Source organism: Scomber scombrus, chromosome 2 (genome assembly GCF_963691925.1).
Source record: "Scomber scombrus chromosome 2, fScoSco1.1, whole genome shotgun sequence".
Taxonomy (NCBI): Eukaryota; Metazoa; Chordata; class Actinopteri; order Scombriformes; family Scombridae; genus Scomber; species Scomber scombrus.
Genome location: NC_084971.1, coordinates 22,672,727 through 22,697,924, shown reverse-complemented (window position 1 = coordinate 22,697,924; position 25,198 = coordinate 22,672,727). Strand labels below are relative to the sequence as shown.

The 25,198-nt window shown below is 41.2% G+C and overlaps 1 protein-coding gene across 1 annotated transcript in view; it reads left to right on the top strand.

The window, feature by feature from the left end:
- bnc2 (basonuclin zinc finger protein 2) overlaps nucleotides 1–25,198 on the top strand; it is a 95,539-nt gene that overhangs the window by 31,014 nt on the left and 39,327 nt on the right. Inside the window, exons 2-3 of the mRNA XM_062426077.1 lie at nucleotides 18,132–18,234; nucleotides 20,058–20,293. Of these exons, the coding sequence (XP_062282061.1) occupies nucleotides 18,132–18,234; nucleotides 20,058–20,293 (339 nt within the window). The remainder of the gene's footprint in view (nucleotides 1–18,131; nucleotides 18,235–20,057; nucleotides 20,294–25,198) is intronic.

Sequence of the window (25,198 nt, the reverse complement as noted above, 5' to 3'; positions counted from 1 at the left end):
GATAAAAAAACAAGCTATGCACACCTTTGGCCATAATACTGTTTAGTAGCCTAGATTTTTAGTCTGCATTAATTTGGTTGTATCTAATTGCTAATTACACTTGCTTTCATTATCTCAGAGTGTTAAATCCAAGGGCTTTAGCGGCATTACCTTTACTGACTGAAAGAAAGAAAGAACCTTTGATCAAGATTAACAACATATACTCTCCTTCATTCTGCGCAAAGACACACACACACACACACACACACACACACACACACACACACACACACACACACACACACACACACACACACACACACACACACACATACACACACACACACACACACACACACACACACACACACATATAAATCCACATGCACGTATGCACATACTGCACAAACTTAATTAATCTGTTTCATCTGTCTTTTTGACTTTCTCTCTCTGTCTGGTCAATATTCACCTCCCTGTGCCCTGAGAACACAATTTCTTTAAAGTAAAACTTCATGTTTTTGGAAAAGTGTATTAAATAATAACACAGACTGACACTGAATGTTAATTAATAAACCTTTCAGTCAATAGCAGCCATTTCTTTTTCATTTTTACCATCCTGCCTGGTCAGTAAAGTGTTAAAAATGAATGGGGAATTGGTTAATATCTTAATCTCTTGCCTCATGTTGATAGTCTGCTTCCTTTGGGAGCATAAAAGGAGCCTTGTGGCTTTTACCACATCAGTATGAGTGCTATAACCATTTAAAAACATAGAAACACAAACATGGCCATTTATTGCACCTCCCCAAAAATATGGTGGGACAACTGGCAGCAAACAAACGAATAAATGTAAGCCTCCACAATTAGCCCCTGCTCTCAGTGGATGCATAATGGATCTCACTACACAAAACGATTACGTGCCACTTGAGATAATGACAGATTGTGCTAAAAGGAGCTACTTTACCCACTTAGTCAGCTCTCTTTGGGGGTATCACACAGTTTGTGTCTGTGGTAAAATGCCAGTGAAGCCAGGAGGCCCCTCAGTCTCCCAGAGTGCCAGAGGGCGTAATGCCAAGCCAATGCCCTGCCTGACACATGATAAACTTGGGGACAGGTGACCAAAGAGAAGCAGGCCATTCCTCGGATTCCAGACAAGTTTGCGAGTAACGACATGCCAAAAAAGAAAATGCTACAAGTTAACAATGTCACTGGTGTCAACACCTATGATGAATGAGCAGAGCATAAAGGTTAGACATTTTGATGATATAATGGCAACTTTCTCTCTCTGTGCCTGGCTCAGTCAGGGCTACTTTTTTTATTTCGACATCAAATCTGGCGTGTTCTCAAAGGCCATTAATATAGTGTTGAGTGCAAATGCCAGTGTACTACACCGCAACTTTCATGCCAGATATACATCCTAAATCCAAAATACAGACAGATAACGCCAGGTCCAGCTGATATTACAGCTAAAATTAATCAAGAAGAATATTGTTAAGGACTAGCCTCAGCACTGGTTTTACAACAACAATGACAAAAAAGAAAAAGAAAAGAAAAGGCGATAAATCAAATAAGAGGACCCAATGAAAATATCTTATGTAGGAACAAATGAGCAATAAAGAGGAAATTAATTAACAGTGTAAACCGTACTTTATGTAATTAACAAAACTGCCGACAAATTTAACAACTTTAAACTGGCCCAATACAATGCCATATTCTTTTTTCAATTTTACTGAGAAAAAAAACTTGCTTTAAAGACTTATTCTGAGGTAGCAGAATCTTATAACAAATACATTTCTTTTCATTGCCATCTCTGTTTTTCTCTGTGTTTTTTTCACTCTGGTCCTGTATCTACCCCATGTATTCCCCACTGCCCATGGCATACTGGAAATGCCTGGTTAAGTGCTGTTCTGACATTAGCTGAGTGTAGTCACAGCATTTGGCCTGGGGACAAATGCTAGAAAGGCCCTATAAATATGGATGCCACCCCCCTCCTCTTTTCCCCCTACTCTCCCTGGACTCCCTGATGAGTTTGCATGTGTCTGTGTGTGTTTGTGTCTGGGTGGCACGCCGTTTGCACAGTCACACCATGTCCCCACTGTTTGTTTATTTGCACTGACAGAGATACACTCGCTTGCCGTTGGTGCTCACCCCCTACGCATGCTAACAAAGTGCTAAATAGCTCGCTAATGCTCAAGCTCCTCCTGTAAATAATGCATCTGCCAGTGCCAGGCAGCTAGCTAGCACGGCGGCCCCAGCTGTCTGAACTATTTCATAGGCTGATGAATCTGTTAGCCTGCACGTCACTCAGTTTGCCTGTGTGTGTGTATGTGTTCGTGTGTGCACTAGTGAGTGTCATTGTCACCTGCTGTTACATTACAGAGCATTCACACCCAGAGAGCTCCGTGCTGCGTGAAAATGATGCCAGCCAAGCCAGGCATCTTCTTGTGCGCCCACCTCTGCCCCTGGCACTGTGATGACCCTGTGGGTCCCCCATGGCTGCACTGATGCCAGCACGTGCGGAGCTGTAGGGAGGGTCCCCACTGGGAGGAAGTGGGCCATTAGTACAGTCCTTGCCCCAGCGCTTTATTCCACTTCAGTACACATCACACAGGGCCGCCCTCTCTCCAACTAGCTAACACATGCTAATTAGCCTGGCGACAGAGCCAGTTTCTTCTTGCTTTGGGAGCGTGTAGCTCCAGAGCAAAGCTGGCAAAGAGGACCTGGCCAGGGACTGACGCTGCTTCATTAAGTTTTCTTTTATGCCCTTCAAATAAGTGTGGAATGCTGTACAGTAGCTCAGTGTTTCAGAGTAGTATGAAAAATATGAATGATGGGGCTGGAGTGATTCTTTTAAACATGGTTTGAATACTGGAAAAGTCATCTCACATAAATAAACTGACTTGTATTACCTACTTGAGTGTGGCATGCCATCTACTCTTCAGCTATCCCTGGCTTTCCTGCAACATCTTCATTTTCTGGAAACGAACAACCACAGGCTTAATGAAACTTAATGATGATAGTCATAACACAACAATAATCCAGTGGTCTGGAAAACCAATCAATGCGTCTTCTCTCTTTCCCCTAATGACCTGTGAAAACAAAGCAATAAAAAGGCGGTGTGTGTTTATTTTGGCCAAAGCAATAGGCTGATAAGACCGACTGGCTGATTAGCGCCGAGCAAAGCCAAGACGGTCACAAAGATTAGGACAGCACACAAAGCTAATGTCACCACACAAGTTAAAGGTGCCAATGTGTGCGTGTGTGTTTCAGAAACTTTCCAATTGACTAAAGAAAGAAAAAAAAGGATTGCATGCCTGTAATTATTTGCCATTTTAAAAAGTGTGCTAACCCTCTGACTACAATGCTTGTTATGTATATTTTAAATGGAGGAGTATTTTCTGATTCATGTCCTTACACTATGATTTTCCTGTTACTGTAACTCAAGTCAGTGGTGCAAGTTTGTCATCCCAGTAGTGCGATGATAAACACATGTTGTTTCCCTTGTTTTCTGTGTGAAGTGGCTGACCGGCGTAGCTTTCGTTTAAGCATGCCTCTTGTCTTCTGGTCTCTGGCTGATTCCTCCCAGACTTTGGCCCTTCACCACAAATCATTGTGGTGTGCTGTGTGCAGCTCTGGGACACAAATGTGCCCCCAAAGTGGTGCAAAAGCATCGTCCTCAGAGTAATTTCCCCCTTTTTTCAGTAGGAAACACAAAACCCAGGGACTATTTTTTTAACGAGCTTGTGATTTCCACAGTTTCTTTACAGCATGATGGAAATTTGTCGGTTTGAGTGACTGCTTTTAATTAGTTAAGTACAGATAGAGAGAAGAAGGAAAAATAATATTTTGCTTTCACGGTGTAGAAGGATTATAAAAAAAGTAAAAAAAACAGTTGTGTGTGCGGAAACTAGAAATCATCAGTTGCACCAGTCCTCATCTGAACACTCTCCTTTTTCCAGTTTGGAGAAGCACATAATCTGTCACCACATCTTACAAGTCATATGCACTGTGTCATATGCACTGTGTATGTGCTCTGTCACACACACACACACACACACACACACACACACACACACACACACACACACACACACACACACACACACACACACACACACACACACACACACACAGGAAAAGAGCACCTAAAGATCGATCTCTAGGGGACAAAGCAAAGCAAGTCATGCATACTCTATTAGGACACACAATTTCTGGATTTCTCAGAATTAAAATGATTTAACAAGCCCTGTAATAAATGTATTTCTTACTCCCTGGTCATATCATATGAATACCTAAACACACAACACACATCATACGACAACATGGGAGCTCAGTGTTAGGTGGATTACATGAAATGATGGGGTGATGTGTCTTTTTTTCCCCTGCTTGCTGGAGAGCCTGGTGTCCTGATTAAAAATTTCAGCTCCACTGCCTTTCTAATTAATTAGCGAGGCCACTCAGAGGAGCGCTGTGGACCAATTAGTCTCTTGCAAGCCGATGATGCCTATCGCTACAGCATCACCGTACAGCTGTCGCTCCCTGCTCTAAGGACGGCTGGGGATGGACCCTCAGGTGCTCACACAGGTTCAAACAGCAACGTGCGTGCATGCACACTACATGAGATGCATGCACACACATGGAATAATAATACTAGTAATCATGATAATGGTAATAATAATATAGACAAAGAAGAGAAATAGAAATCTATATTAGGCACGGGAAAAGAGACACTCAAGAACACTGGATCACAAAAACATTGTGAGACTGAGCTAATCTTCCATCAAAGACAAAGATGATAAATAATAATGCTGCAATGTAAACAAAAAATGTATTAGGCCTGAAATAAATAATATTACTTCTTGCAATGACATGCAATGAGTGTCCAAAATTATTGGTCTAAAGGAATCTGTCAAAGGGTTTGGCAGCCTGACCACAGTAGTGGAACAATACATTTATTATTTTGTCAACAGAAAATTCATCTTTGCCTTTCCCTTGGATAATTGAATATTCATTTTCAACAACTTGTTATGAAAAATACTGAATTGCAACGATTTTCTCTCTTAAATAAATTCAAGCTCTTTGGATTTGGATTTTTAAAACCTTGGATCAGATAAAATAAGCATTTTTAAAACATCACTCTCAAATCAGTTGAATCTGACAAAAAAGATTTCTACTGTAAATGAAAGTATCAATTGTAAATAAATACCAGTGGCAGCTGTGATTTGAGACAGTAATCATTTTGCAAACTTAATTTTGCAAACTGAAATGGTGCTGGGAAAAGCAAATATTTCATCTTAAGGAAACAACCATTTTTTTCTATTTAACATGTTGACCTAACCTTGCGGCATAGCTTTGCGTCTACAATACCACAAATTTGCTTTCCTCATCTTGACTGCATGGCTTTGAAAGGTAAGAGTCATGACAAAAGCCATCCAAAGAAGCAGAAGCTGTACCTCTTTCAACCCGCTCCCCTTCATACTTTTAAAAACCAAAGCAGATGAAATGTTTCTGTTTCTTAGGTCTGATGGTGAATTCATCCTGCATGCTGACCACAGGGCTGGGTGGGGAGGTTGGGGCAGGTGTCTGCATTTCTTTGGAGGGGTGGCAGAGTTTGCTGACTTTGTGAGAACGGACTAGTTATAAGACCGGGGAAGCTCATTTCCACTTCAAGGGGTCGTCTGAAACATGGCATCAGCAGGCCTCTCTGTTAGCTCTTGCTTGCTGTATGAACGCACGCACACACGCACGCACACACATACACATTTGATCGTCTCACATTCACAGATACACATACTCATAATGTCTCCCCATCGCCTCCTCTCTTAAAGTGTAATGTTTATTCGTACTTGAGGAAAATGCGCTGATACAGTTTTTCAAGAGTGAAAAACAGCCAAAAGCTAAAAAAACGAAAGAAAAAAAAGAAAAGTGTAACTTCAAAGCCCTGTACGGTGGTGGGCACACATTAATGAACACATCACACATTTCACACACAAACACACACACTTAATGTCCTGCAAATAATTCCCTTTTTCTTAGGACTTTAATTACAAAGTGGACCGTCGATTGCCATGTTTGGACATAAAAAATGTATGTGTACAGCACAGACACACACACCACACCACAAACAGTCAATACCGTAGTGGCTGATTAGTATGAGAAGAGGGGATGAATATTGGAGAAGGACTCTCAAGAGCCACCGATGAAACATGGAGAGGATGTCAAAGAATTTTGTTCCCATCTCGTTCATTAGATCTAACTCAGGCTAGTGGACGCTCAGAGTGTTTTTTAAGTTCATTCACGCACACACACACGCGCGCACACACACACACACACACAAAGACAGAATAAGGCACACATTGAAAACAATGCTGGTGGAAACAGTTGTAGTTATTAGATCGGCGTGTCTGACATTTTGTCTACATAAGTAATTAATTTAGCCTTTCTATTGGGAAAGTCCAAAGAGCCCAATTAACATGGCTAATATTGCTGCATCGTGTAAAAACATCATTTTTTTAATACAGAGGGAATATTCAAATGACTTGCCTTCATTATTCAAATGTATAAGCAAAGTCATCACTAGGGAAAGAGGCAAGATGGGATTTAAACTCGCAGGAACAAGAAAATGATAATCAATCTTTTATTTCTACAAAGCAATCAAACAAACAGCATGCTTTTCCTTTATCTTGGTTCTCTTTATTTGTACCATCTGAAATATGAGAGCTTTATTTTTCTCACTAGAAATATTAGAAGCTTGATTTTGTATATTGTGTATTGACTAAGTGCTATGTTGCTATGACAATTTTTAATTATTTAATTTTAAGAGTAACAGCTTTAGAGAGCTTGGCAGTTTGTTTGCCTTAGTCTAGAAGTAGTTTTGGACATAATTGAAATTATACAGTGAGTCAAGGATTTAGAGAAAGAGGATTCTTGACTTTTACAGTTGGTCCAGTACACATGCTCAGACAGGAAGCCAGGCCAAGTATCGCTCCATTGCCAAATCCTACGGCTTTGTAAGCAACACGCTGTAGAAATGGAATCAGACAAATCATATTCTGAATTTAGAGAGTGAAAATGTAAAAGGTCAGGAGCAGCAGTGAGGGACGTTCTGTAGTTTATTTGAATCTGTTTTTATAGATTGCTATTGTGGTGCTGTGTTTTCTATTTTCACGGCTCGTTCGGGTATTTGTTTTCTGGCGAACTCGGGGGCCCCACTACTGCAAGGCCCGGGCTCTTGGCTCTACTCTCCCACTCGTATAGCTATAACAAAGTCAATATTACAAAGAGGTAACACATGTCGAGGTATGCTTCAGGCCTGCCCTGGTGCTGTGATCCTGGATCGGGACACGCATACACACACACACACACATGCGCACACACACACACATGCGCACACACACACACACTGCTTTCACACACGTGACATTTCATTTTTTATGTATGCAAGTGAGTGTGTGTGTGTGTGTGTTTGTGTGTGTTTGTGTGTGTGAACCCATCTTACAACACAGTATTATGTGTGTGAGTGCAAAGTACTTGTTGGTGTCTGTGCGTTCACATACATTTTGAGTGTGTGTGCATGTGTGTGTACGTGTGTGTGTGTGAGGGCTAGTTTGTTTTGTTTTTCCCTTACTTCAGCACATCTGAGAGAGCTTTTCTGGAACTCCTGAGCCCTGTCCAAACAAAGATGGCCGAATGTGAGGGGTGAGGGATGGAGGGGAGGTGGATCGGGGCGTGCGTGTGTGTGTCTACGTGTGTGTCTATGTGAATGTGTGTTTGTGAGTTTTCAAGTAAGCTGGGACCAGAAGGGCCTTGCGAAAAAACCAAGAGCAGGGAGAGAAAACCGAGCCCCTGAGAAAGGCAGCTGGAAACACGGAGACTTGCGGTCTTTCTCCCCCACTTCTCTTCCCCCCCCCCCTCTCCCTGGTCCAGCTGCACTCAGATGTGTCTGCCTGGTCCCCCCCGAATTCTCCCCTCTCCCTCACCCCTGCGCTCCCAAGCTCAATGCCACTGCCAAGGAGAGAGAGAAAGAGGGAGAGTGAGAGAGAGAGAAAGAGAGAGAGTGTCACAGCTGGTAATACTTACTGGCCATTTTACCACGGTAAAGGCATGAGATTCATTAGGCCAGGGCCCGCGTGTTTTGTGCTGAGTACCGGCCGTGTTATTGTTAGGATGTGGTAAAATTATAAATATGGAGGGGTGATGGGGGGGGGGGGGGGGGTGTGTAGGAGTCTAAGTGGAAGGGGTGGAGAAGAAACGAAAAGGGGAGAAAGTGGTGGGGGAGGAGGAAGAGGAGAAACTTGCCACTCATTAACACAGCCTTGTTTCTCATGATTGGGTGGCAATAAAAAAGTCTGTCACAATTTGTCAAAAGTTAATGACCGAATGGCACACCAGCACTCAAGGGCTGGAAGACACGCCAACATATGTCGAATAAGTCAATAGCTTTATAATTGCAGAAATAAGGATTCCGGCTTGAGCCAAATGAAGCGGACTTAGAGGGTCCTGAGAGGGAATTTGCAATTTGGTCAGGTCGATTGCAGAATTGCAATCACTATGGCTTGGCACTGCTTTCCTCACGCAATTGTGAGGTTGTTTTTTTTTACTTCCCTCCCTCCCACCTGTTTGAGCTGTTCTGTGTCTTCTTTGTGACCTGTGACTCTGGAACAGTGTCTAGCCTCCACTTCAGCCCCTCTATCTGTGAACTTTGTAAGACTGATAAAGACTAAAGCACCCAGATGGACTTTCCTTTGGTCTGCCGTCTCCCTCCCTCCCTGTCCCACCACACACACACACAAACGCACACATGCAGAGTCTTGCAAAGACACTCCTCACTGTGTGGCTTTGGGAGTGACACACTTGTCATTGCAGTAATGTAGTCATTGGTTAAATACTCACTCTGTCTCTCCCTCCCCTCTCTGTCTGTATCTCTTTCTTTGTCTTATTTATCTGTGTCATTTGCTGACTGAGACTGTAAATACTAATGGAAGTTGCAGTTTTTTCTTGGAGTGTTGTAACTAAACGGGGAACTACGAAAACTGAATCAAGAGCAGTCTACTCACTATGCTGGCTGAGGTAAACTATCTCAAATATCTGTAAATAACAACAATCTGGGCCTTTTTTTTGGTCTTGTGGTTCTGCCACTTTTGGCGATATTCTAATTTATAGACGCAGTGCTTTATATGCAACAAATAACTTAAAATGCAAGTGGATGTGGCACTTGGTTGAAAATAATCTGAATAAAGCAATTATCCTTCGTTCAGCATAGTTTATACTTAGTTTTGTATTTCCACAGCTGTTGGGTGTGCAGGCCCAGGTGTTTACAAGTAAACCACCATGCTGACACACTGTTTGTACAAAACTCTGAGGAAAGAAACAAATATTATTGCCCAGTCGTGTGTCTTGAAAACCAGCCAATCTATCTACAGTAGTGTTCGGTATAGCTGAAAAATACATATACATAATTTGCAGATTGCTTACACACAATTAGCGCAGCGCTTTTTTACATTAAAAATGGTCAAAGAAAATAAAGAGCTATTGGCAAGATTAAATCTAGGAGCTCTTCCAAGATTTCTCTGGCTGGAAGCTAGTTTGAGTAGGGGAATTCACTATGTGTGTGTGTGTGTGTGTTTGTGTGTGAGTGTGTGTGTGTGTTTGCATGAGAGGGAATGTGGGAGACTGTGTGGGCGCTTGTATGTGTGTAGTTCAGGAGTGAGTCCCACCCTGTAGACGAGTATGATGACTAAATGTCAATTTGGGGGAGTCTCTGCAGTGCTGGCCTCCTGTCGTCACGCTGCTGTCAAGCCTGCACAGCATGCATGTGTGTGTGTCCTTAAGCCCACGCCAACCAATGATCGCCATGGAGATTTCTCCTTGCAGAGAGGGGTCGGCAGTATGTCTGGGCTCTGACTAATACTTTCTGTTTGTGTTAGGGTGTAGATGGGGGGAGAAGTAAAGAGCAGATGATGTTGGTCATCCTCATACACACTAACTCGACCCCCCCACCACTCTTCCAGTTTGTTCTGTCCCCATTTCACTCCCACACTCTTTCCTTTTTTCCCCCTCCTTCACCTAAACATGTGTCTAGTCGCACTGTGTGGTCACGTCACTCCCTCAAGTATCCAGACGGTATTGCATGTTGTTGCAGTACGGGCCGTCACTGTGATATTTGCATTCAGTGGAGCAGCGAGTGCAGGTGTCACGTCTGACAGGGAGTTGTCCTTATCTAGTGCTGGTCACTCCCTCTGATAGGTTGAAGGTCAGAGCAGGTCTAGTATATACTGACGACAATGGACTCTTTTATTGTCTTCTCTTTCCTGTCCAAACACACACTGAGCAGTGATAAGCCTAACAACTTGTGGAGTGATTTGTATTTTACAGTTCCACAATTTCTTGTCAATTTAGGGACTAACTGTTTGATAAAAAATCAAATGACTTTAAATATTACTTACTTTTAATTCTTAACGGCTGATACTAATATCAGTTTGAGGTTAAAAAAAAGGATAAATAATATCTGATCTAATATCTATTAAAAAGTAACATCAGCAAAAATCAGTCATGAGGATCTCCTAAATTGTATGAACAACATAAAATGGTACGGAGACATTTAATAGTTGAGAAATTGATTTTGTCCCTCCAACATATTTTGTGAACTGCTGTACTGCAGCTTCTTTCTGATGTGGACACCAATACCTCTGTATACGTGTACGTATGTATAATGTAAAATCAGGGCTTAATATTGCAGATATATTATACTATATATTATTGGGCTTTAATAAAAAAGATTACAATATCCATTAAGCTGTTTGGCTAAATCATAACACTAACAAAGTATTCCAGTTTAAACTTGGCATATTAAACTTGAGCCAAAAGTTGGGTCATAGAAAAGTCAATTGGGAGATCCAGTCTGACATATTTTGCACTTTCTCAACCTTCCCAACTTCCCTCATCAGTTTTCCTCTGCCTCCTCCACAACTCTTTCCCACCTTTCTGATACACCAGCTTGCCTGACTCCCCCCCTCAAACCCACCTCCCTGCTCCCCTGCTATCTCACTTCTCTACCTTTTCACCAACTTTCCCTTCATTCTCCCTCTTTCTCTCCCTCCATCCCTCCCCGCCTCCCCCAGCACCCTCCTTTGAACCTGGCCTTGTGTCTGTGGACCCAGAGGTCTGTCACTGAGCAGATGGTTTGATCTCTGGCTGGGGAAATGCTTTGAGGAGAGCTGAGAGGGGCCAGGGGCCTGGACCAGGGGCTTCTGCCTGTACCTGCTGTCTACACAAAATATGGGAGAAACTGCTGCTCCCTTGATGCTTAGAATATTTGAACTGACAGTGCAGTCCAGTGTTAACAGCATAGTACCGCTCTCCATCCATATCGGCTGCACTGACTGAGAGCATGGCATATGATAGCGAGATCACACGGATGTGATTCTGGTCCAATATTGTGATATTATGTTTGCTCTCCCTCTATGTTTCACAATATCAAAGACAGCTGGGTCCTTTATCCGTCCACCCCATAAACAAGCATGACTGTCCTGAAGTACATGCACAGCTATTTATCTTCCCAGTGAGTCAGACTGAAAGTTTCGTCATTGATCCGATTTGAAATTTTTCAGGGTGGTGCTCATCACTGAGAGATTTACTTTCTGTGACTCTGTCAAGCCACGGTGAAGAAGTAGGAAAGCTGGAAGCAGAAATTTCACTCAGTTTTGTGCGTGTTCAGATTGTGGAGTAATTACACGGGTGTTGTGTGTATATGCGAGGCAGTGCAAAGAGTGAGTCATATATGACAGCTGACAAACACAAGAAGACAAGACTGAACCTGGACAAAGTTGAAACTGGACGTCATCTGGAAGGACAATTGATGACAGATATCATCACTCACAATTCAGTGGTTGAGATCGTCCAGTTATGAATTTCAGATTTATGTTCCTGATTAATGGTCCCTTTCAACAACTGACTGTGGTTCAATTTAATTACTAGCAGATAACTCAAATGTATTCACATAAGACAATTCCATTTGATGTGATAGATGGCATTAAAAAAGACTGCAAACTGCAAAACTCTGAGCTCATACTAGTGTAATCTGATTACATTTAAATCAGACTTGATACGTATCTGCAACAACTGTAACATTTACCCTCAGCTTGGCCCAACACTACTATATCAAGACAAATTTCGCTGCAATTGCAGGTGAATGCAAAGTGCACCAATACTGCACATCACTGCCAAACATCTGAAACTTGTGTTTCAGATTTTCACACACAATATGTTTACAGAACAATGCATTTCAGATGAACTTAACAGTTTGCCACTTTTTGTTAGATGTTTATTTACCTTTCTCACTTCATTTCTAAACGTCATTTTCAAACTTGGCCCTTTTCAACTTCAATTTGAGTAGTTTACATTACAGTACAATACTAACACAGCTTTATAAAGGGCTAAATCTAAACAATAATATATTTTCGTATACATTTTATTAGATTTGAGATACACTCCCTAATTGACAATGAATCTCACAATCCATCAAGAAAAAAGGAGCATTAATTAAGAGTGCGTGCAAACAACAGACATGGCCTCTTCCATTTGTTTGACTTAAAGAGAGAAGAAAGAAGGGAAGAAAAGAGAGGGGTCCCAGGTCTCCACATGAATACATGAAAACACATGCTTCTCTTCTCCTTCTGTAATCCACCGGGGACTCACGCCCCATTTGGTTTCCATTAGCATAGCTCTGGTCGCTCTGCCCCGTGTCAAAGCCCAGACGCACAGCTGCACAAAGGACAGGGACCTCTGGCTCTGTGACTGCCAGCCGCTGGGCTCAAAACCAGAACTGACATGGAGGACGGGCTCTACACTGTGGGGATTTGAGGGAAGACACGAGCCTTTTCTATTGACTACATTTTCCCCCTGTGCAGAATAAGTTTTTTATGCTGAAGTCAGTGCACAAATGATTAATCGTTGTTTATTTTGTTCCACTTTGTGAGGCAAGAAAGCTCTGTTTTAAGTCAAATCCAATGTATAAAATCAAACAAGCAAAAATTAGCCTTGGCATAAGGTATTCGCTCCCCTGTATTTTGTGGCGTGCTGTGTCTGACTACAAAGACTTGCTTTATTCAGCGTGTTTTATTTGTCACCTGTTTCCAATATGGACATCGTGAAGTCCTGAACTATCTGACGGAGCCAGGGCCGGCTTTATGACACGCAAAGCTGCTGTGCCTCTTTTCCTACACACGTTGGCTGCACATTTCTGGCAGGAAATTGACAGGATTTCAGCAGCTAACTCATGGATGAGATAATATCTTGTGGGTGGAAGAGAGGACAAGATGCTCCCAGTGTTTTACAGTGACCCTAAGCAGAGACAAATTTAAATCTGAAGCTGCTGCTGCAAAGGCGAGGCACACACATGCACACGTACACACAGGGTTTTCATTTAAATCTCGGCTTTGCTTAACTCACCAAACAAGAAATGTGGTCTGTGGCTGTGTGTTGAACATGGTAAAGGTTTCAATTAAAGTAGGAGGAACAATACCCACCCAGCATCCAGCAGCTGTCTGGGTTGGCTTTGCATTGTGCACTGTATAGAGTGGATACAGAGAGGCTGAAAGGGACTCGGCAACTGGTGTTTTAGCGGTGTTTTCTGTGGCATATAGTTACAACGTCAACCTTAAAAATTACAGGGTAGTAATACAGTTGTACAGGATATTAGTTTAAGATCTCCATCAGTTCCATGGTTTCATAGTATCTTTGTTGACCTCTATGTACACTGCTTGGTTGGACTGAGTTGCATGTAGCCTGCTTCCCAGTCTATCTGTTTAAAATCATCCCTGAACAAACTACAAGATTCCAGGCTGAAGCCATCTTGTTCTGAAACTCCTATTTCCTGCAGTTCTTCAGTCCATCTGTCCCACTAACACTCTTTTAATTGAGAGTCCTCCCCAGTCTGATGTTGGCCATTGCTGACTGTCAGTGTTTATACAATTGGGCTGGGACAGGGACTGCAAGCCAAGCAAAACATCCATGAAACATCAAGCCTGCAGCTAAACAAAACCCAGCAGTGAGACACACACACTTGAGCCTGATAAGGGCTGAAAATGATGCTTTTCTCAATGCAGCTAGGTTAAGTTGTTGACCATAGCAGTAACACGGCAGCTGTGAGAGAGTGTTGACTGTTGTCTGGGTCTAATTGCTACAGCATTGTGGGGTTTTCTCCACTCGCTTTCACTTTCTAGCTGCTCATTTTTCTAGTGATTTACGAAGTCTAACACATACTCGCTCACACACACTCCTCTGTCCTTTTCCTCACCGTTGTCCTCTTTAGTTGTGAGCCAAAGAGGAAACCCTGGCGAGACGTTAGCACAGTGACTAATGCTGTGTATCTGGCCGAGCCTCAGATAACACAACCTCCTCCCCCGGCCTGCTGTGACAAATATGTGCGAGTGTAGCAGTGGGATCTGGGCCCAAACTTGTCCCTGACCCAACCCAGGCCAGACAGGTTAAACCACGGCCAAATGCGACGTAAATCCATGCTGGCCACAGAGCACCGAGTACGTGAGAATCACAAGAAGCAGTCTCTATTATCTTGTCTACCTTGTTTCCTCTGACAAACCGCACACACACAGACAAGCTCACATCCTTGATGATCTTGTTTTTGATGGCCATCCTTGACACGTGTAACGTTTCTTCTCTTAGTTTCTTTAAAAAAGAAATTCTGTAATCAGTCTTTATTCATATTGCGTTTTGATGTCGTCATATCACAAACATCTTTTCTGTTAGTCTTCTCTTACACGTTCCTGACTGAATGTTGAACAATGCACAAATTAATACCAAGAAATAACAGGCACAGTACGTCCCCTCCCTTTCCTCTTCTCCCGTCAGTGCCTCCTCAGTTGAGGAAGCTTGCTGCTTTAATGCTTCTTAATGCTGCTGTCTGTTTAATGGGCCAGATATGAGAGGTGCTGCTAGCCAACGTAATAAGTCAGTGATTAGAGGGCGCCTTGTCACAGCAGCAGCCCCGCAGACAGTGGCACGCTCTAATTGCCGTATTAGACGCCCCTTAACTATCTTGTCAGCTGTCAGACCCCAGCTCGTAAACAGCAGAGGTGCATTTGATATTTCCATTTGTTTATTTCCGTCTACTGCTGTTAGCGCTGCTGCACTGAGAGGTAATTAGAAAAAGGCTATGTTGCGTGGCATCAGTGTGCTAAATTTGGCTACTCTAAATTTGAGTTCACTTCATCTGTATGCTTACCCCGTGAGGCAGCGGGATTTGCGAGATCACAAGATCACGTGAGAATCCATCTTGTTATGCACTTGTAGCCAAACCAACAGTGGTTCAGACCAATCAGTGTCCTGTGAGGAACTACTGGCAGCTGTGGGCGTGGTGTAGGTGTGACTACAGGGAGGGAGAAATTAGTCCATGATAGATGCTGATAGACAGATGGTTTATCCAATCACCTGCCAAGTATTTTCTGAAAGAGTTTCCAAAGACGACTTCTCAGCTGGTTTTGTGTAAAAAGCATCTGGTGCATCACATTGTCTTCTGCAAAGAAATCTGATGTTGCACAAAATTACTCTTAATGTTTAATGTGGATGACAGGCATACAAGAGGACTAAACACAGACAGACAGTGTTATTTTGTGTCAATTTACAGGGGACAGAAATATATCAGAAGGGAGAAAATTATATGATATGGATGCATAATTTACAATAATAATAATAATATGTTGAGAGGATTGTATGCAAGATTGTGGGGATTTCACATTGTGACAACATAGAAAACTGCATGTAAATGTGAGTAGCAACACTATAAAACAGCTTTATGAACGGGGATGATGCGTCAATGGGGGAAGTCACTGTAGCTGAAGAAGCTGATTTTACAGGAAAAGATTTCTCTGAGTGCAAATGTTCTTTGACTTCAGCTGAAGTTACCTTAGGACAGCAGTGTTTTCTTTGGTTTTAAGTGTCTACCCTGTATCTGAAAGGTCATAAATTGGACCCCAGCCATGGCCTATGAATGTTCATGAACACCCATGTCTGCTGCATAAGTGTCCTTGAGGGAACACTGAACTCACTTATTGCAGGCTCTCCTGGATAAGAACGTCAGCTCAGTGCATAATGTATGTACACTCTGACTGACACATGGTGTATAATCCTCACACACTGTGAGGATTGCCATGCCCGCACCTGGAGAGCTTAAAAATTGTGTAAAGTCAAATAATCTCTTTCTCCTGTCTTATTCGGTGTCAAACAGTGAGGTGACATGGTTAGAAGTGGTGTAATTTTGTGTTTAATCTTGGATTAGCCCATGTTCACTTTGACACCTCCAGTTACTAATCTGGTTTACAGCACCTTAGGGCGAGCAAGGGGGGATTCTGATAGATTTTATAGTCCCTTAGTAGATTATGAGTGAGCTGCATTTTATATCCTGAGTTACAGGATATTGGTCTAATCCACAGTCTAGTTATGTTATGTGCTGCTTTTAAACAGCAGGCCATACACTTGTGTTAATGGTGGTGGGGTTGGTGTCTGCACATCAGAAACAGAGTAATAATCTGTCATTACTGATCATGTGTTGACCTCAGTTGTGTGACGCAAATGCTGATCTGTGCTGCTGAATCTCTTCTATCTGGTAGTGCTGATTGACTGTTTCTGACATTGTGAAATATAGGTTGTTAGCACAGACATGGACTCCAACCTACGACCCTTTGTGTGCATGTCTGTGTCACATAATTGTCACACCATTGTCTTATAAGCATAACAGTGACACAATATCAGATAGCACATTTAGTGCAGATTGTAAATTCATAAAGTTTCAGGCTCTGATAAATCAGGCTGTGCTGCGAATACAAGCAGTTCCTTTGTCGTCGTCTTCTTCTTCTTTTCTCTGACAGACACATATCTCTCCAGATAGTGCCTTCAGTTTTTGATCTGACAATTTTTTCTCAGAACTGGATCATCAAGATTCTCCTGTCAAAATAAATAGTTAGTCACCTTGTACAGTACACCCAAGTTCCTGCCTCCAGCATTCTTTACATTCTTGCTCTTTACAGCATCAGGAATTAACACATAGGAAAAAATTCTCATTCAGCACTGACTCAACAACATGTATGCCAAATGTAAAATATATTATACTCATGGTGTGGAATCTGTGTTTATTATGCCAAGTTATTAACTTGTAAGGTTTTTCTATTTTATTTTAACATCAGCAGCCAACCTACTTAGATTACATGCTGATGTTAAGGAAATACAATATTTTGATTTAAAAGATACGTCTGTGATTTCCATAAGCAAAGTTTGGTGGAGCTGCAAATTCCCTTTAGGCAGTTTAGGTTGCAAAAGTGTTACTATCTTTATTCATCAATTCATCTTGATAGTGTAAAAAATGTCTGATAAACAAAGGACTGCCAGTGCTTATTAAGATTGTTTGTAATTGCTTTTTCTCTTTTTACTCCTTCTTTTTGTTCCTTTTACTCTGCCCTCTTGTTTCTCCATGTCTTTGAAATTTACGGCTTTCAGCTGCTGCACTCATTTGGATGATCATTTGCATGGATTTCAAAGTATATACTACATTTTATCCACACTGAACATTTTCTTTATTGCTTGAAAGACCTGAAACATCTTATAGAATCAAATGACCCTCTGTAAAAAAGTAGTTTTTGTGTATTCTTTAACAGCCGTTTATGAGGGAGGGAGCCTCAGCAGACGATGCATTGTGCTGTACTGAGATGCCCTCGTCACGTCTGGACACTTAACCTCACTACTAAAAGCTTTCCGGGGTCAGACTAAGTGCAGCTTCAGTGTTGAGTAATGGAGCTTTAGTCAAAACAAGTTACATTTCTGTGTTTTCAGGAAAGGAAGTCCTTTGTCAGTTCACATGAACTACAGTATGAATAGGCAGATTCACACATTTCAATGAAATAGTAGTTGGGAAACTTGGTGGCTGACACATTCTTAAGAATTAATGTTTGTGGAAAAGGCTGCTGCTGGAGAAATTTGTAATACATTTTGTCACATTTTAAAGTAACAGTCTAGATGACTGTTTTCAGTTCTTAGTATAAGTTCTTTGTCTTTGCTTTTTACCTACTTAATATCTCTCCAGCGTACCTGAGCTGTGATTGACGTGGATTTTTCTCTGTGTCTGTTTCTGTCCTGTGTCCCTCCAGGCCATTCGCTGCACACTGGTGAACTGCACATGTGAGTGTTTCCAGCCCGGCAAGATTCACCTACGAACATGTGACCAGTGCAAACATGGATGGGTAGCTCACGGTAAGAAAAATATACTTTATTTTGGGTTGATGAGTGTAATTAATCAAGTTATAAAAAATATATTAAGTTACTACTGAACTTCAAGCAGCTGCTTCTTCTTGCTCTTCAGAAGTGAAAGATCATGACTTACATATCTGTATTCTCAATACAGTAATGCAAATGATGTGAATGTACTGAAGACTCAGTGTTTTTACTTATTTTCCATGGTAAAAGTAACTTTCCTATTTTTGTTTGCTTCTGAATTTTTCTGTTGCTTTCAAAGTCTTGTTTTTGCACCTTAGATGAAAAAAAAAACAAAAAAAACAACCACAAGACAGATAGAGAACGAGAGACCACACTTTATGAGTTTTTCACGCGGGCAAGAAAAAGGGAGAGAAGGCAAGAAAGTACAAAGAAAAGGAGGAGGGGAATAAGATAAAAGAAAACACCTGTTTGGCTTGCGTCCGCACAAGAGTGGGCCATGGGCCCTTCAGCGAATCGCACAGGACCCCATTGACTATTTTTTAATCTCTCCCTCTGAACTGTCAGGCGCCCATCTCTCCTCTCCCCCACTTTTCATTTCATGTCGGCATTGGCAGGGACTCTGACAAGTTGTTCTTCATTTTTTATTATGTTCGTGTCTGGCTGTGCTGTGTTGTCAGGCAAAGCCCTCGTCAGCAGGAAAAAGCCGTCCCAGGATCAGAGAGAGACCCAACCAGGTGTCACCCAGACAGGCAGGGAAAGGGAGAGGGAGAGAGAGAGTGAGGTATGAAGTAAGAGAAGAGAGAGAGATTGAGACAGGGAGGAAGAAATACAGAGTCAACCAGGTGTCGTGCAGAGAGGAGAAATAGGTGACTAAGGTTGCAATAGAGTGGACACCAACAAAACCTACCTACCACTCACAATTCCGCCTTCAGAGCAACAGGGAGTCATTTCTTTTACCTGAGTTTTGCCTATTTGGCAAGATACACTCTAACTTATCTTATTGTTGGAATATGTTGTGACTGTAATCAGCCTGAGAATCACAGCAGATATTTCTCATGGCTGAAAAAGAGGAATGTTCTCCTCCTTTGCATGTTTTTTAAATGTGATATATGCTTCTTTTTTTTTTTTTTTTTACAGTTTATATTCTGCTAAAACACACTACTGAACATTAAGCAAATACATGACAGTAAAAGGCAGTGGTCTTTACATTACATTATTTGACATAGTATCAAATATCAAGTATCAAATCTCTACTAAGAAAACAAAACATTTTAACCTGCGTTATTGTATTAATATAACAGCAATTTACAGAGCTTTTTGTTTTGCTTGTTATCCTAACATTATAATGAAAAGTAACTAATTTAATGCTAGATTGATATACATGTATACAAACTAAGGAAATAGCAATAAAACAAGTACAGAAAACCACATTCTACACCTACAGTCTAAAGAAAGTAAGTAAAACTAAATGAAAATGAATGAAGTAATGCAATAAGTGATGCAATTAAACAATCACCCACAAATAGAAAGAATTAAGGCTAGAGATAAGAAAGGATGAAATGGAGGTTGAGGTCAACATGGAGACAGAAGAAGCAAATAAAACGCAGATGTAAGGGAAGCGTAGATGTGAAAGAGCACAAGATTAGATTAAATTGAAAGAATGGCATATAATTACATTAATGTCATTGCTTTTATCTGATAGATATGTTATTATCAGCGGGTGCTGACTTTGCAGTAGCTTCCTAAGGCAGATTTGAGATGAGAGAGAAACTTGATAGTCATTAACCGTGTCTGCCTGTCTCTCTTTGTGTGTATTTCCCTCCTGTCTTTCTCCCCTTGTCGCCTGCTCATCCATGCAGCTCTGGACAAGCTCAGCACCCAGCACCTCTACCACCCAACCCAGGTGGAGATCGTTCAGTCCAATGTGGTGTTCGACATCAGCAGCCTGATGCTGTATGGCACCCAGGCCGTACCTGTCAGGCTCAAGATCCTTCTTGACCGCCTGTTCTCCGTGCTCAAGCAGGAGGAGGTGCTGCATATCCTGCATGGCCTGGGCTGGACCCTCCGAGACTATGTCAGGGGCTACATACTGCAGGTCAGTGACCAACACGTGTTAAGCGTCATATGGGTTTAGTGTAAATGTCAAGACCAAATATTCGCAGTACTAAACGCTTTGCTTACACATGAATGCATCCCTGCAGATGCTTTTATATATACGATTTTTTCAAACTGGGGATAATGCTCACTGTGATTACTACCATTACTTTCTCACCAACTGTATCTACAAATTTCTCTGGCACCAGCAGTTATTTTGAGAGGTATTGATCGAAAGCACAATAGTGACAATCTAGGCCACTTCAGTCCCATTGCCCATCCATTTCCCTCACATTTTCCCTGCTGTTACTTCTACTTCAGTCTGCCCCCTTTTCCTGCCCTGTCAACACTATGCCCCTCTGCTGGAAAAAGAAAAGAAATTAAAAAAAAAAAAAAAAAAAAGTGGAGAAAAATGTCACGCCAGCAAACTATAAAACCACTGTAGTGTATTTCCTTTCTCAATCTATCCATCCATCCATCCCTCCTTCCCTCCACCCCCCATATAATTGCAGTCAGACACATTTCTTAATCAAAGGTACGGACGTTTTGGTGTTGAAACCCAAACCAAAGTGTTCCTGAATGAATTAGTTAAGAGCTAGAGAACATGTGCATGTGGTTTTCTCTGGATGTGTGTGTGTGTGTGTGTGTGTGTGTGTGTGTGTGTGTGTGTGTGTTGTGTGCACATGTGCTTATCTGTATGCGTATATGGTTTAGTGTTCCAAGAGAGTAAGTGGAACAGTATGGTGAGGAGAGGGTGGTTTGTATGTGGAAACAGCTTCTGTGAGTAAAGCACTCGCAGATCTCGTTCTCCTAAAGAACACACATAGAAATGCACAACAAACACACACACAGAAATGCTCATAACGACAAACACTTATATAATGAACTATATAGTTATTGTAAATACTGTTTTCTGTTTTGGAATTACAGTTTAAAATCAATATCTAGTTTGTGCATTTTAAAATCACAATACAAATACATATGCAAAAATAGAAATATTTGAAAATCTGGAACATGAAATATATATAATATTATTACAATATAACAATCAGCAATATAATATAATAATATATTGCATTATGTTCCCACATTAAAATTATTATTATTTTTTTAAAGACAAGAGCTGTAACTAGTGATTATCTTAAAATCAATAACTATGGATCTTTGTGATTCATTGATTAATGATTTAGAATATGACATGTCAAATAAAATAAAAAAATTACAAGTTATGAAGACAAACACGACACTTTGATATGTCGCATTTTAGTCAAGACAAAAAATATATTACAAAATATATTACATTTATTTTTGTTTGTTTATTTATTACAGCCAAGCAGCAAATATACACTTGAGAATATCAAAATGTTCAAAATATCTTCCAACTGACTTTCTTTCAACTGTTTCAGCTCTAATCGCTTTCTCATAATTTAATTTCAACAGTTTTCTTTGGGAAAAAAAAGGGACTAAATGCTCCAAATCGGCACTGTGAGAAATCTCTGTATTGAGTAACCATTGGAGCCCTGCGGTTCCCATAGATGTAGCCTAGCTGTGTTTTTATCAGCTGGTTCTAATAGTCAGCTGGTGGGAGCACCGTTGCTCAACCGCTCAGCCTCATGTCACGCTACTGGCTAAATCCTCTAGATCTCCTCAGAAGGGCTTCAAAGGTTCCGCGGCCGCAGAGAAACAGCCAGTCACTTAAGGACAGTAAGTAGTCATTGTACGCCCCTATTAGCCTGTAAGTAGCTATGAAATTCAATCATCTTCCCCCAAGCCTCCGGGCAAAGCTTTGTGTCAGGGGTGTGTTCCCCACCACTATGCCGCACTAAATGAGAGCTAAAATGAGGAGAACAGTATTGCGGATGATAGATAATAAGTTGTCTATTTGATATTGATGTCAGGGGTGATTATTGGATGATAAGTTACTTTACCGTAATCCTAGCAGTCAGCCTTTCAAACGCTTGCTCGCAATGACTTAGAATTTAAATAAAAGAGTTTGGGTCACAGGAGTAATCTTGCTAATTTTCTATTTTAATGAGATATGCAGCAAATTGCCATAATTATCCAAATACATCCACTGTTTCTGAATTATGCCCTAATGCAGTTTCTCTGTGCCATACATTTTACATTTTGTTTGAGGGCTCTGGTTGGCTTACTTAAAACACATATTCATCTACCGCTTTTTTCACTGCTACTATGTCACAATGTGTCACAACAGCAAGGAAGGGTTAAGAGAAAATTGTATCATGTGTACTGTATGTGTGTGCTTGGTGAATTGTGCTGGGTGTCAGTGTGCATGGGTGTCAGTGATGCGCCAGAGAGCTCAGGACACTGAGCTGACAGTATACCTGCAGCTCCTCTGATGCTTGACCACTGAATGTATGCAGTGCAGGGGGAAAGAAAACACACACATATGTTCTACCAAACACATAGAAAAACAAAGATGCAGCTTTTCGTCAGTATTCTGCTTCACCACTTCATGAGGCTAATTTGAACAGAGGGCTGAGTTAGTCAAATTCATGCATTACACCCACCTAATATTGTCAATACTATTGTGTAGGGAATTGAATGCCAGTGTTTGTGGCATCCACTGACCTGCCTCCAAGCTGAGGCAATGGTCACAATTAAACCCTCTCAGGCCAGCTTCTTATCCTCATTTATGTTCTTGAGATCTGATTCACAGAGCTCACACATGCGCGCACAGGCTTGCACTTGGACAAATATACAAACTTTGTCCTTTAGTTGTTCTCACAGATGTAAAGAGCGAGTGTGTGTATCTTTATATGCCATTTTACATCCTGCCTCCACCTGGATTGAGCTGAGCTCAGTGCAGGATTAGATCAGCGAGATTTATCTGGTTTGATTCTCTCCCGATGAGGATATTTGGGATATCTCTTATGGCTCTCATCTGGCCTTTTTCAGTTCACACAGCAGACATATTTTCATACACTCACAGAATGGATGTACTGTATGTTAATACACACACAACAGACAATCACTCTTTGTTAATTTACAACAGAAGCATCATCATTGCAGTCATCCTGCTAACTCGCATAATGACACTGACATCAATCCATCAATGTCACTGTATTTAAACATAATTACGGTCATTATCACCAATGCAGAATGAACTCATATTCTTTACAGTAAAGAAATACTGCAGAAGCGTTACAGAAGGAATTAATAAATGTCAATATCTGACACAAACTTTGCCCTCCTCTGTTTTGCCTGTCATGTGCAGCATAACAAAAATAAATACACTGTAAAGGTGTGACTAAATATGCGTACACTTTGCAATTTACCTTTGTAATGGGCTCCTTAAGCTGAAGAAATTAATCAATATTATTAAAACCTCAATGGCTTATCAAGAGGTTGGAACTTTGGTTTGTAAAGGAGAGGAATTATACGTGACATCAATAACCATTAAAATGAATGATTGTCTTTCTCTCCCCCTCGCTTCATCCTTCTATAAATCGTTTGTAGTCTGACCTTCAGTCTACAAACTGCTCTATTATAGCATTAAAACACATGTATAACATTAGAGTTACACAGTCGGTTACTATTTTCATATACAAATGCATGCAGTTCCAGTCACATGTGTTCACACAACCACACATCCATACAGTAACATAATGAGTCTGGATGTTTTTAACTTCTCAGTAAACACATTCTTGCTGCTAGACAAGCCAGAAGAACATAACTCCCTGTCATCACATTTTCAAGAGTTTTAGTTTAAAAGTTATTTAATGACCTTTGCAATGTCCCTCACCACTAGTTGGCTTGTGTGCTGTAAAATATTCCACAAGGAGACTGTCCTGAGAACTCACACAGCAAGTTCAGCCAACTTTTAAAGAAAATGGTTATGTTGGTTGGATCAGTTTAGTTAGCAAAGTGAGATTTAAGATCTGCTGCTCTTTAAAAAAATAAAAAAGTTTAATCACTATTTTCCTTTGTTTGTTCAAGTTAAGCAATTTGTTATACTTGTAAAATTATAATTTTTTCACTGAAAAATGTCCTATTATCACAGACAAATTTATTCACATCATGCACATTAAATTCTCATATTAAATATGCAAATGTAGCAGAAAAACTCATCACAAACCAGACTAGGTCAAAACCTGCTATATGACTGGACTGTGTATGAAACGCTGGAAGGCTTTTAATTTAAAAAGATGGATACAGGAAGTGGAGACACGTGGCGACACCCAGCTCAGTAAGTCAGTCACTCAGTCACGGACATTCGCATTTATAGGGCTGACCCCACTGTTGCGCTCCAGCCAAAAATAAGAAGTAGCAGGCAGTATAATGTAGCTGTTAACTAATAACATTATTTTCAAAATGTCAGCTTTTTCATGAAAGGTTGAAAAACAGTGTTTTTCCACAGTATTAAATAGGTTTTTAAAAGGGTTGCAAGAGTCCATCAGATAAATTTCATCATTTTGCAGAGGGTTTAATCAGAAAACATGAAAATCCCCCCCAAAAAACTAAAGCAACACAGTGACCTGAACTTGACTGTGACGACTCAGTTATGTGTGTATCCGTGTGTAATGTTTTGTTTATACCCTTTACACTGTTGTTCTCAGCTATTTCTCTCCTATCCCCCTGACTTCAAGTTCAATCCAAGGCAATATGTGAACAACACAGACACACTTATTCATTGCCAGAATTCCTTGCCCTTCACTTTGGCAGGACTTTCACCTCCCCGCTCCTCAGCCCTTCATCCTCTTCCCCCCCCCTCCTTCGACTCATCCCTCTCTGCTCTCCCATGGTTGTTTCCAGACGGACCCACGGCCAATGTGCACCAGATGCCCCCCTACCCTCCCCCTAAACCCCGCGCTCCACCCCATCCCGCAGCCTGTCACTGCTCACTTCTCTGTTTGATACAGACAGATGGAATTGCTATCAGTAC